At 40.7% G+C, this 14,121-nt stretch overlaps 1 protein-coding gene across 1 annotated transcript; it reads left to right on the forward strand.

Moving 5' to 3' along the window:
• Window positions 1–3,587: 3,587 nt before the first annotated feature.
• b4galt7.L (xylosylprotein beta 1,4-galactosyltransferase, polypeptide 7 L homeolog) lies at window positions 3,588–13,635 on the forward strand. Its single transcript, XM_018252264.2, has 6 exons — window positions 3,588–4,367; window positions 6,157–6,507; window positions 9,204–9,429; window positions 10,117–10,200; window positions 11,062–11,166; window positions 13,343–13,635. The coding sequence occupies exons 1-6, from the start codon at window positions 4,318–4,320 to the stop codon at window positions 13,496–13,498; spliced, it is 972 nt and encodes a 323-aa protein (XP_018107753.1). The 5' UTR covers window positions 3,588–4,317; the 3' UTR covers window positions 13,499–13,635.
• Window positions 13,636–14,121: the final 486 nt, after the last annotated feature.

Genomic DNA, 14,121 nt, shown 5'->3' on the forward strand with positions numbered 1-14,121 from the left:
TGAAACTGACAGTTTAAACCTCTGAGATATATATACATGCATCCAGCGCTACACTGGGGGTTCCTCATAATCAATTGCAAGTCCGTGGTATCAAGTCCATACATTCAATTGGTAAATTTAATTTATTTCATTCTAACATTCCCATATGGCCACTCACCGTTCACACTCTATGGCCCGGGTGCGCTCAGCCCCAGACCTCACGCTACAACACTTGGGAGTGGTTCCAACTCCCAAAACATATGGAATGTATATGTTAAAAGTCTCTTGCCTGGACTGCACTGTGACCCAGGTGCTGCCGCCCTGAGTCCGTCACTAAGAGGAATGTATCCATTGTATGCATCAATGGTTGTGGCGGCGCACTACGGTGTCCCTTTCAGAGAAATCGCTGGTTCTCAATTTGTAATTAAAATGGTTTTCGTGTCTCTGAGGAAGTGCAGTGACACGAAACGCATCAGACCTCATGACACTGTTTGTTCAGTGTATGAAGATGTCCGAATAAAGGAAAACCATTTTAATTACGAATTGAGAACGAGCGATTTCTATGAAAGAGATACCTGAGTGCGCCGCCACAACCATTGATGCAAACCTCTTAGCTTTTTGTAGCCTTCCCCTAAACCATGATACTGAACAATCTTTGTTTTCAGATTTTTTGAGCGTTGCTTTGAGGATCCCATGTTGTCACTCTTCAGAGGAGAGTCAAACAGAAGCACAACTTGCAATTGGCCACATTAAATACCTTTTCTCATGATTGGTCACCCCAGCCTATGAAGTTCAAGGCTTAAAAAGCTAATCCAACCAATTTGGTGTTGCCAGTAATCAGTATTGAGCAGTTACATGCATTCAAAATTACAAGGGTACCCATATTTTTGCACAGCCAATTTTTCACATTTGATTTAATTTCATACAACTAAATACTGCTTCACTAAGAATCTTCGTTCAGAAATCACCCCAGTACTCAGATGTTCCTGGGAAATGAAAGACATACCACTGTTATCTTTTTTTTGTTGAAAGTGGAGTAAGTTATTATGCAGGCTAAGAGGGGTTCCCAAACTTTTTCATGACTGTATAGGGACTGACTGTATAGGTCTGAGAACCAACGGATTCAATTTTCCAATGTGTGTGTGGGGGATGCAAGAACAAGCCACACTGAAATTTGCACCCATACCCCTGAGTGGAAAACTCTTCTGCAGCCCCTGCTTGCACCCATAATTACTATGAGCGCTACTTAAATGCATAAGCACAAGCCAAACATGTTCTAGGTGATGGGGTGACGACAGCATACATGAATTTAAAGGAATAGTAACATAAAGAAATTAAAATGTTTTAAAGTAATTAGAAGATAATGTAGTATTGTCCTGCACTAGTAAATCTGGCGTGTTTGTGTCAGTAACAGTGCTGTAGTTTATATAAATAAGCTGCAGGGCAGCCATGGGGGCAGCCATTAAAGTTAAAATAGTGCTAAATGGCACAGGTTACATGGGAGATATCCAATTATTTTACTTATAGAGCATCTCAATCCAATCCCTGCCACATATCCATTTGAATTTACTCTACATTTTTTCCATTTGTCAAGACCCCTCCACACCTTATGAGCATTTTCTGATTCCATCCTTTTCCATGGCCTGCAAAAAAATATTAGCTGATGGAGCAAGAACACTGTACACACCACAACACAGGTATACTCCTGGTGCATTGAGGGATGAGAGGGCAGCAGTGGGTAACCAGGTAATATTACTTCACACAGGAGATTGATTTTATTATACCAATGTTTGCAGGTTACATTAGGAATGATTTAGTTTCAAGACCTCTCCACATCTGACCAAGTTAATGATTGAATTAAATAATTTTTATTTTCCACCCTCTGTGTCTCAAGAACAGTCAGTGGTGACACTCGCATATCAACCGATTTATGAAATATGACAACTATCTGGTGATAGCATTAAGCACAAAGAAGGCGCAAAGACCTCCACGCTATCTATTGATAGATTGATACATATCTCTAATTCTTCATATTGTAAAGCAATCTCCCTTATTTTATATAAATAATTATATGTTCAGGTGTATTGTTCTAAAGGACATTGCAGATATAGGGGATGGGGAAGTTATATTTATTTTTATTGTCACAAGAAACTGTGCTGACTGAAGGACTGGAGGAACTGGAATTTCCAGTAAGAAAATGTCTTTATTTACCTGAACATTTGGCAAACAAATTTTTCCTCCATTACACATGGATTTGCACTGGGGACTTCTCCATACCTGGACAGGCACTTCTATCTGAGTTTCACTTGAAGTAAGTAGAGAATAATGTACTGAACTTCTGCGTATTTTCTGCTTTGTATTTTGGCAGACTCAAAAGTGGTTGGTAAAATGAAGGATTGGGTATGCTTCAATGACTCAAAATACACTACCATGCTGTTCTAGTGGAAAATCAAACATGACATCTAGGCACAACCCCTGGATGGATGGTTTATAACGTAAATATCACCTAATGGTGACCAGAAATGCAGTTCATTAAACGGATGACTTCTAAAACATTAGAATATTGAAAATACAAAACTTGTACAGCGTATTTGCTGTCCTAAACAACCCTGAATTCCCAGCAATAAAGTATATATGAGTGTATATCTAGATAAGTTGACATACAAGTATGCATATATCTGCACAGTTTCTGATGTGAGGAGGACTCGTATTTCCGTATTTTCATTTTGTGAGGCAATGCTCTATGTGTATTGCAGGGTCACATGCCACACAACTGTATCCATATAACAGGAGAATGTGTATTATTAATATGGGCAGATATTTTGCCAAGTTCAATTAGCAGCCCATTGTACTTGGTATAGGTTCAAAGTAAGAGATGTCAGTCTGTCAGTCATACGAACTCCGCCCTCAGTCCTCTGCCGTCCGCCCTCGCTCACCACTTTAGAAACTTAGGGACAAGACTGTCGACTGAAAAGAGAGATCTGAGGGGGGAGTGCTGAAGAAAGAGGGTGGAGGGCTGAGCAGCGAGGGCGGAATGAAGAGGACTAAAAGGAAGAGAACTGAGGGCAAAAGGTAGAGGACTGAGGGCGGAAGGCTGAGGGTGGAGTTCGTATGACTGATGGCTCAGAAGGGAGGGTAGAGGACGGAAGTGTGACTGCAGATTTGGACGATGAGCAGGGCAGCCATCGGGGGGACAGTTGTAGGGGGCCCCAAGGGTAAGGGGGGCCCGGCCACACCACACTTACTTGATTAGCCAGGCCCCCCCATCTTTCTGAGAGCTGACTTCGGGAAGGCATGGATGTTTAAGGGGCCCTGGCCACCAATTTTCTCATAATGGGGGGGGGGCCCCTGGCCACCAATATTTTTTTCTCATGTGGGGTCCTAGTCACCAATATTTTTTAATGGGGGGGGGCCCTGGCCACAAATGTTTTTTTATGGGGGGCCTTGACCACCAATATCTTTTTATTTTTCATTAACATGTGGGAACCCTAGCCACCAATAATTTTTTTGTTTTTTTTACTGTGTGGGGTGGGCAGACCTGTAGGTGGGGCTTGCGGTGGGTGCAGCCCATGGGGCCCAGAAAATGTTGTCGTATGGGGCCCTTCGATTTCTGATGGCGGTCCTGACGATGAGTGATGGTAAAAGCAACCGATGCGCCATTCCGAAGGCATAGGACATGTATTTCGCTGCAGGATGTCCTAAAATGCGTTCCGTACATACAGTCTTTCTTTCCCTCTACAAAACCGAACCCTCAGAACGTCTTTTGATGTACAAAGCCTTCCTCTCACACATACTTTCCCCTCCCCTCAGCGCTCCTTTCCCCCAGCCTTCCCCCCACACAGCACATACGAAAACTACGTTTGACAAGCAGAGGGAGAAGGTACACGCTACAATATGAATCGTCCGGTGTGCTGCAGATGAACTGACTTCCGGTTACAGTCGGATTTCCTGTGAGGTGGCGAGATATCGGGGGCGCGCACGTAGCTTCACAGCTTGTTGCCCTATCCCCTTTTTTCAAAATTAAGACTAATTACATGACACGGAGAGGGTTTTATTGGAGGTTTATTTTTACTAAACGCTAAATAAATAAGTAAAATGCTGTAGGACATGGGGGTCTTATTTGGAGCTGGTAGTTTTGTTTGTTTTTTTAATATTTTTTGTTACTGTTACAGACTCAGTGTTTGATGTGGCGCAAGTGTTGTAGTACACTGGAGGCTGTGCACTTCATTTGTACATATAGGTGACTCTGTGCAATGCCTTCAGGGTTGGAGGGTTATGGAAACGTTTTAACAAAGTGTTATTTATGAACTGGGAGAGGACTGGGACTTGTCAGAGGAGATGTATATGACACGGAGAAAGCCAGCACTGTACCTCAGAGAGGACAGCAGGTAAGGAACCATGTTCAGTAATACTGTCTTTGCTTAGTGTTGGTAACTCCATATTGTAGCAATATTCCACTAAATTAAAATAAAAGTTTACTTTTGGGTAGGGATGCACTGAATCCACTATTTTGGATTCTGCCGAACCCCCGAATCCTTTGTGAAAGATTCGGCCGAATACTGAATCCGAACCCTAATTTGCATATGCAAAATAGGGGTGGGAAGGGGAAAACGTTTTTACTTACTTGTTTTGTGACGAAAAGTCACGCGATTTCCCTCCCCACCCCTAATTTGCATATGCAAATTCAGATTTGATTCGGCCGAATCTGAATCCTGCTAAAAAAGTCCAAATCCCGAACCGAATCCTGGATTCGGTGCATCCCTACTTTTGGGGAACAAGGTAGAAAGAAAAAAATGTTTGCACTTCTGTAGGCAGACATTTAGGGTTGCCACCTTTTTTGGAAAAAAATACTGGCCTTCCTGTATATTTAGATTTTTTCCCTATTAATAACATTGGGGTCAAGCATCATTTTTACCGGCCAGGCTGGTAAAATACTGGCCAGGTCGCTACCCTAAAAGACATTACATAAACATGGGGGATTTCTTGAAGTCTGGATATATGAAGACATCCTGGTCATCATTTACATAGGGAGTCTATCACTATTATCTGCACATAGTAATCAGACTCAAGGAGAAAAGGTTCCTATTTACAACATCACATGAATCATAGATACATATACTTGTAGTAATACAAAAACCTGAAATGAAAATGCAAGCCATCTCATACTCTCACCCAATGAAGTTGGATTTAATAATTCCCTTGTGAACAAGGAACATCTAGATGACTCAAAGCTAAGTGCTAACTGACAGGGCCATATTTTAAAGGGGGGGGGGGTTTCACATTTGAGATAACTTTTAGTATGACATAGAGAGCGATATTCTGAGACAATTTGCAGTTGGTTTTTACTTTTTATTATTTAAGGTTTTTGAGTTATTTCGCTTTTTATTCGACATCTCTTCAATTAGCATTTTAAGCAGTCTGGTTGCTAGGGTGCACATTCTCCTAGCAACCATGCATTGCTTTGAATAAGACACTAGAATATGAATAGGAGAGGGGCTGAATAGAAAGATGAGGAATACCAAGTAGCAATAACAATACATTTGTAGCCTTACAGAGCATTTGTTTTTTAGAAGGGGTTCAGCGACGCCAATTTGAAAGCTGCAAAGAGTCAGAACAAAAAGGCAAATAACTATAAAACTATAAAAAATAAATAATGAAAACCAATTGACTAAAAATGACCTTAAAGGTGAACCACCCCTTTAAGGGCCTGTGCAGCACTTCCATGGGGTTTCCATCATAATGCTTTAATAAAAAAAATCTGAATGCCTTGCTACCAGGCACTTGCATTTAAATCCTGCACCTGACACGAGGGGGCATTGTTTTTCCTATATCATTGGTGCATGAACACAGACTGTACTAGGCAAGTGACAAGTTGTGTACAACAAGAGTGGGCAAGCACCAGGTAAAAATGCACCACTCCTTACTGGTTGACATTGGTTATTTCACAGATTCATAGTTTGTGCAAAGGTTAATAAATAAGATCCCCTATATCTATTAGTAAATCCTTTTGTAAATGAAAGGTGGTCATTTTTGTATTTGATGGCATTTTCTGTGTTGCCTCTCCTTCCACCATAAAATATGGCACCTGGCACAGCAGCAGTTACTTGTTTGAGCACACATTATCTGTCAGATGCTGGAATCCTGTTGCAATTCATGAATTTGCCTTTTTTTTTACAGATCAAGCTTGTTTTTGGGGTTTCTGCCTAGAAAATGCAGCATTTTTAATTTGTTTCTGACATGCTTGATCCTGGGTTTTCTGTCTATGCTCTGGCTGCAACTCAGCTGTTCTGGTGGTGATGTGAACAAGGGAGGAACTCAGGATGAAGCCTCTTCCCAGAAGTCCTGTCCCCAGATTCCTAGGACTGTGAATGAGGATCCCTCATGGGGTCCTCACAGGCTTGCTTTGCTGGTCCCTTTTCGGGAGAGATTTGAAGAACTTATGAGCTTTGTTCCTCATATGCATCAGTATTTGATACAGAAAAAAATCCTTCATCATATTTTTATCATCAATCAAGTGGATCATTATCGGTATGTATATACAAGATACAGTAAATAATCAGTTGCCCATTATCTGCATAGTTCCTTCTGAAACCTCTCCCACTTCCTAATAATGTGAAATGTGAGCACTCTAATTTCGGTTTGGCTTGGCACCACTTACCTCCCACTAGTAAAATTAATCTGGTTTATGGATCGTGGGACTATTAGGTAATGTGTTCACACAATGTGTTCATTTTAAAGCAATTATGGAGAGATACACTGGCACACAAGGCAATTAAAGTGCAGGGTTACCCCTTGCGGTTTATTTTGTGCGAACATGCAACGTTTCGGGGCAAGCCCCTTTATCAAGCATGCTTGATAAAGGGGCTTGCCCCGAAACGTTGCACGTTCGCACAAAATAAACTGCAAGGGGTAACCCTGCACTTTAATTGCCTTGTGTGCCAGTGTATCTCTCCATAATTGTCGTATTTGGGGGTTGCCGTACCCTCTTACACTGTGCACCTGGCTATCTGAACAAAAGAAGGAGTGTGCTCAGCTTTACTTTGTTCCAGTTCATTTTAAAGCAGCCAGTCACAATAAACACACAAGACTGCCTTTTTTGTCATCTTCCATTCAATGATTTCTGCTGTTGTGCAGATAAGCTGTTAAAAATGGAGCAAGCTAAAAGGGATGTTAACCCAAACAATGTATTTTTGTAATTGTAAGCAACTTTCCAATATACTTAACAATAGTTTTGCTTTTGTTGGGTGACTGACATCATTTGATTTAAAATGTTTATTTCATAGTGGATTTGGAAGGTAAACTGTAAAGAGCAAACAAATGAAGTTAGAAGAGGAAATATTGTAGCTGAATGTAAACCAGATGAGCACAATTCTCTGTAGTTATTTGTCTAGCACTGTGGTGTGAATGTAACGTGTATCTCCCTAAAATGGGCTTACAACATTTTACTTGAAGTTTCACTGTGAATGGGGTATTGTCCTAAGGGTATATCTAACTTGTGGGCATTTTCTAAGGAATGTGCGATAAATGGGCAGTTCACTTTTAAGTATGTAACTTTTAGTATGCTATAGAATGCAAATTCAGCCATAAAGGATGTAAGTGTTGTGGCTTTTGAAGAGAAATAAGGAACACAGTCATACATGTAACTGGAAGTACAATTTAAGTACAAAAAGAAATAACAATATCTTAATACATATAGTGCTGAAATATTCTTCCATGCTTTATAGAGATTGAAAAGAATTCACATCAAAGTCTCTATTACAATCACATACACTATGGTTTGTTTTAGATGAAACCTCTAAACATAATATGAAGATTATGTTTTGGTGGCAGTGTCACTTTCTTTTGTTGATCTGGAAACTGACTTTTTCCCCCATGGGCAGTATGTACTGTATAGATTTTTTTTGAGGAGGCAGTTTTTTTTAGTGCACAGTTCTGTTCTCTTAAGGATATATTTTAGAATACTTGATACAGCAGGTGTTGGTGAAAGATTCTTAACTCGTCAGAGTTCTCAGACTGCTGTTATAAATATAAAAAGTAGCTTTTGACACCAACCATTGCAACTCTCCCCACAAAGTCACTTCAGCTTGAGCTGCAAATATAAATGAGACATATTGTGTAAAAAGCAAGAATATGCCGGTGCAATACACTCTTTTAAATATAGAAAGAATGTGCTTAAAAAACTTACTACAAAAACCTATCTAGTCCCGCCACCTATTCCACTTTCTGATGCCTCCTTTCCCAGGCTGTGCATAGGAATTGCAGCACTCTGCACACTGCACTGTAGGATAGGAACCAACCTGCAGCTAGGCTGACCTGATAGGAACCTAAAGCCTGGCTTTGCTTGTGTGACTGCAGGGCTGTGATTGGCTTTGCCCCTCCTACTGTAGGGACCGTTGGGGCACGCCTACCTTTCATTTGGAACACGTGCAGGGGCCCGAGGCAAATCTATAGGGAGCTCCAGGGGACATTTTTAAAAAATAGCATTAATTTTTAGCCCAAAGTAAAACCAGCACCATGTATTATGCATTATTGCCTACAAGATCTGAGGGGAGTTTTAATTATGCTATATGTACTCTTTTAAAGGATTCCTCCACCTACTTTTTTGTATAGTGAAAGAAAATATACTGTCAGCTTGATAAAGGACCAGTGAGGTCTGAAACGTTACTGTGCCAGATGTGAAATAAAGGCGGTATTAATATTATCGCTTAGGAGTGCTGCAATTTCTATGAAGAAAATCACATTTTAAGCAACTTTCCAATATACATTAATGAATAAATATAGTTTTCAGTTGTTTTAACATTATTTGTAAAATGCAGTTTATAGTGTTTGTTTGACTCTTTATATTCCATGCATCCTGACTCCTGAAACAATGTTGTAAACCAGCTGATTAGCAGGTTATGAATTGAGGACTCCTTTCAAGGTTATGAACATTTATAGCTGCAGTGCCTACCTGACTGTATCGTGCAGCTGTAGTATCTTCCTTCACTCTGCCAGGAAAACTCATCAGACATGGTGGAGGGTTTCCCCACAGTTTCAAAGCAGAGCACCATACCCTCATTTGTGAATATGCAAGATGCTAATGACTTGTGCCATGTGCTGGGATCTCAGTGCCCTGACTGTGCAGCATTTTAAATCCCTTGAAATGAGGCCATGAATACTACTGCAATAATATAGTGATCATATACACAATACTTTATTTCTTTGTTTTCCTGTTCTGTATGCAGGTTTAATAGAGCTTCTCTGATTAATGTGGGCTTCCTCGAGAGCGGGAATGAAACGGATTACATAGCAATGCATGATGTGGACCTGTTACCACTCAACCTTGATTTGGATTATGGCTTCCCAGAGCAGGGACCGTTCCACGTGGCCTCCCCAGAGCTGCACCCGCTTTATCATTACAAGACATATGTGGGAGGGATTCTGCTGCTCACCAAACAGCATTATGAAATGGTGAGTTCAATACTTCATTGCTAGTGGATTTGTATCAATAAAACAAGTATACAAAATAACCATTACAGATTGGCTGCAATAAAACAGTTCATGCATATAAGGCAAGTTCACCTTTATTATTTTTATTATCTGTTATTTATTTATTGCTTATTTATTATCTGTTGTTTATTTATTGCTGAGAAACACAAACACACTATATGGCCAATTTTATCAGTAGCCAGTTTTTAGTATGTTTTTGGAGTGTGGGAGGAATCCAGAGTACCCAGAGTAAAGCCATGCACCGAACATACAAACATGTTGCAGATAGCCCCCAAGTTGGCATCAGACTCCTACACCCTAGTGTTGCAAGTCAGAAGCACCACTGACTGAACTAGTGTGCTGCCTTTTAGTATGATATAGTCTAGAATAAGTTGTATCTGATCTTCATTTTTCACTGTTTGCAATTTTAGGAAATAAAATTTGCACTGCAGATTTGGTAGTTAGACTGTCTTGAGTTTTATAGGATCAGTGTGATAACCTTATATTTATTGTACCAATGTTATACCCATGTAGAACTCCAAAACATCTCCTCAGTTTCTCATGAAGTGCTAAGTAAAATATGCCTTCCTAGCATATTTCTATGTATGCATTGCTTGTTAATTTAATTCTGATCAGGTAGTTCTTTTTCGTCTTACTCTCTTTTTCTAGTGCAATGGAATGTCTAATCGATTCTGGGGTTGGGGTAGGGAAGATGACGAGTTTTACAGGAGGATAAAAGGAGCTGGACTAAAGGTGATCTTGGTTTTGTATGATTTATGATTGCATCTTATAATAAAGATATCAGATTTTTCCCTATTTCTTTTTAAGTTGACTTATATGAATATATAATGAATATAGTTAGTTAGGCAAAAAATGTAATGTATAAAGACTGGAGTGACTGGATGTCTAATATAATAGCCTGAATTCAACTTCCTGCTTTTCAGGAAGCGACTTGACTTGACTTGACTTGACCTTAACTGTTAAGCGAGTTTTCAATTGATCCTCCGCATTCATCAGATTCAAAAGCAACAGTTATGGCCCATATGCACTCCCCCCCCACCCCGAAGTCACTGATTGTTTTCTGCTTGGTCACTAGGGTAACCAGTCAGTCAAGAGAGCTGAAAAGCACGAAGTAGTGTTATGTTAAGGTGGCCATAGTCGCAAAGATCCGCTCATTTGGCAACATCGCCAAATGAGCAGATCTTTCCTCAATATGCCATTAACGAGCATGGCTATATCGGGGGTAATCTGATTGTTCGGCCGTATGGCCGAACGATCATATTATGATGTGCCATGGGCTCCGGCGGGATCGGTCGGGTCAAAATCAAACCTGACCGATCGACCAAACGACCGATCTGCGCCGGACGAAAGATGTCGGCACACGCCACACATGATCCGAAAATCATACGAATCCTTGATTCGTACGATAGGATCTGTGTGTCTATGGCCACCTTTAGACATCGAGTCACTCCAGCCTTTATACATTACATTTTTGACTAACTAACCACATTAGAAACATTTTTTTATTTTGCACAGCCTATCCATTTACCCAGTTTTTATTTTCATACTGAACAATTCCTTTAAAGGGTTCCTGACAGCTATGTTTTTTTGCAGCTCTTTCGTCCAACAGGAATAAGCACAGGATACAAAACTTTCCATCACATACATGACCCTGCGTGGAGGAAGCGAGACCAGAAGAGGATTGCTACTCAGAAGCAGGTAAAGCACAGGAGAGTTTTTTTTAAAAAGCTAAACTAAACATTTTACTTAGGGTAATATGAATGCTCTTTGTGGGTGTATTACACATGTGCAGGCCACCATCGGGGGGCACGGGGGGTACTGCTGTATTGGGCCCGGGCCTAAAGGGGGGCCCGGCTGTGCTGCACTTTTTTGAAGTAGCACCTTGACAGCACCAATACCGCGCCGCATCTGCTGAAGTCCCAAAGCTGCAAAAAGTCCCAAAGCCACAACAGGAGCCGAAGTTGAAGACCTGAAGCCGCAAAAGGAGCCAAAGTTGAAGTCCTGAAGCCACGAGTTCAGTTCTACTGAATACCAATGTGTTTTTGTTTTTTTTTTTTTAAAGGGGTGGTTCACCTTCAGAATAAAGTTTTGTCAATTAATTCATGGGCATATATTGTTCATTTTATTAATATACATTAATTAGCAAAAATAAATTAATGATTACATAGTTAACTAACCCAAAAGATACAACTCCCCTGCACTAAAAATCTTCTCAGACTGTCTCCTTCAGAAGGGTTCACCTACACCATTTCATCATCGCTACTGTGGGCTACAGCTGCTTCAAGCTTTTTGTGCGCAGTCTCCTGCGAATTGTATTGTCTCCTCTCACAAATGCTGGAGGAGCGAGGGGAAGTCAAAGCATTTTTAAGAGCCGAGCAGCTTCAAATGATCTGATAAGGAAGGATCTGGACAGGGTGCTGTGTTCCGCCACAAAGGCTGGGGGAGGGAGTACATTTAAATAAATTATAACAACTGCTTTCCTGCACAAATAATGTCTTTTGTTACACTTGATGGGGGAACGTGCTGCTTAGACTAGGCAGGGTAAAGTGTTCTATTATACTCAATCAGAAACTACAGATGTATAGCCAACTAAACAGTTCCTTCTGCTAGCCAATCAGAGGCTAGTACAGGAAAATCTTAGTGTCTGACACTCCCACCTGACTCACACTGTGGGATAGTCTCTCCGCCCCCTTGAAAACATTCTCCTAAGCCTATGTGAGAATTGTAGCTTTTCGGGTCAGTTTTAAACTGTACAGTCAGGGGCGCTCCACCAATGAGGCGAGTTGAGACACTCACCTCAGGCGGCAGCGCCCCCCTGGTTACCAGGGGCGGCAAAAATGCCGCTCCTGGTAACTAAGAGCCGAATTTCCGGTTTTCAACCCGGAAATTCGTCTCTTCTAGTGCAGAGAGCGCAATTGCGCTCTCTGCACTAGCGTCGTGCACCGCCCCGACCCCCTCCTGCACAGAAAATGTGAGCGCCGTGAGGAGGGGTCGCGGCGGCAACGGAAGGCCGCCTCAGGCGGCATAAAGGCGCGGATCGGCGCTGTGTACAGTTGGCAAAATAGGTACACAATTATTGCGAAAAATAGATTATCATGCTTAGGGGACAATAATCTTTTGTTTTTTGGGTAGCAGTGAATAAAGGTGAACAACCCCTTTAAACCCCTGGCCGCCAATCTATTATTTTAATTCACTATAGGCCCCTGCCACCAATGTTTTTTTTTTAAAAAAAATATTTTTTTTTTAAAAAAAATATTTTTTTTTAATTTCTTGGGGTGCCCTGGCACCACAGTTTTTTTTTAACTTATAAGGGTGCCCTCACTATCAATGGCTTTTTAAAACTTGTGTGTGGGGTGGTTTACCATTTTTAGTGCTGATGTCTGTGTTAACTGTGGTGTGGCTGGGATCTGGGGTGGGGCTTGGGTGGGCGGTACCCAAGGGGGCCAGAAAATGTTATATGGGGCCCCATTATTTTTAATGGCGGTTTTGCACATGTATAATGCTGTATATGAAAATTGCCCATTAGTTGGGGACAGAAGATTCTCCAGAAGATCTGCAACATGTAATAAAAACATACAAAACAATATTATTATTATTAATTATTATAACTTTTATAGTCTTAAAGGCCTCATAAACATTTAAATAAATCTGGGCCTTGCTCTGTTATCCGCCCTCCTTGTTGAGGAGTGGATTGAATGTGTTATGCGTTAGATGGATGATACAACATGTCATAATGATATTCCTGGTTACTGTTAGGAAAGCTGCTTTTGTTTTAATGTGTTTGGGAGTGTTAACCATGTTTATCAAGCCATTGTATTCTGTTGTTTCTATCCTCTTATTTCTTTTTCCTTCTTTTTTGTGTGATGTACCACAGGAGCAGTTTAAAGTGGATCGGGAGGGAGGTCTTCACAGTGTCAAGTATCGTGTGGAATCCCGCTCTGAGGTCACCATCAGTGGAGCCCCTTGCACAGTACTGAATGTTCTCCTCGAATGTGACTTAGGGAATACACCATGGTGTGTCTTTAACTGAGGCCCAACAGCAAGTCTGATAAGGCTTCAAAGCAGCTGCCTAGCAAGTTTTTCATTCATTGACTGGATGTGTGAAATTTTAGCCAATAATGAACTCTGAGACTTTTTTTATATAATAATAAACAACACAAAATTCTACAGAGTGCTCCAATTTTATTTGGGATTTTACACCAAATGACCTACCACGTGGACGTGCAATTATCCAACAATGAAGGAAAGCCGTTTATTTAAGGGATTAAAGGACCAGTAACATCAAAAAATTAAATTGTTTTAAAGTCATAAAAATATAATGCAGTGTTGCCCTGCACTAGTAAAACTGGTGTGTTTGCTTCAGAAACACTACTATTGTTTATATAAATAGCTGCTGTGTAGCCATGGGGGCAGGTATCCAAAGAAGAAAAGACTCGGGTTGCACAGCAGATAGCAGATAAACTCTGTAGAACATAATGTTATCTGTTATCCTTTATTTATCCTGTGCCATATAGCCTTTATTCAATTTCCGCCATTGCTACTCAGCAGCTTGTTTATATGAACTATTGTAGTGTTTATGAAGCAAACACATCAGTTTTACAGTGCAGGGCAACACTACATGATATTTTCATTACTTTAAAACACTTTAATTTT

This window comes from Xenopus laevis, chromosome 3L (genome assembly GCF_017654675.1).
Source record: "Xenopus laevis strain J_2021 chromosome 3L, Xenopus_laevis_v10.1, whole genome shotgun sequence".
NCBI lineage: Eukaryota > Metazoa > Chordata > Amphibia > Anura > Pipidae > Xenopus > Xenopus laevis.

Excerpts from the sequence above, each read along its gene's own strand:
- b4galt7.L (XM_018252264.2), top strand. The coding sequence starts at position 4,318 with ATGTATATGACACGGAGAAAGCCAGCACTGTACCTCAGAGAGGACAGC. Across the intron at positions 6,508-9,203 it reads AATCAAGTGGATCATTATCG|GTTTAATAGAGCTTCTCTGA; the intron begins GTATGTATATAC and ends TTCTGTATGCAG. Across the intron at positions 9,430-10,116 it reads CCAAACAGCATTATGAAATG|TGCAATGGAATGTCTAATCG; the intron begins GTGAGTTCAATA and ends CTCTTTTTCTAG.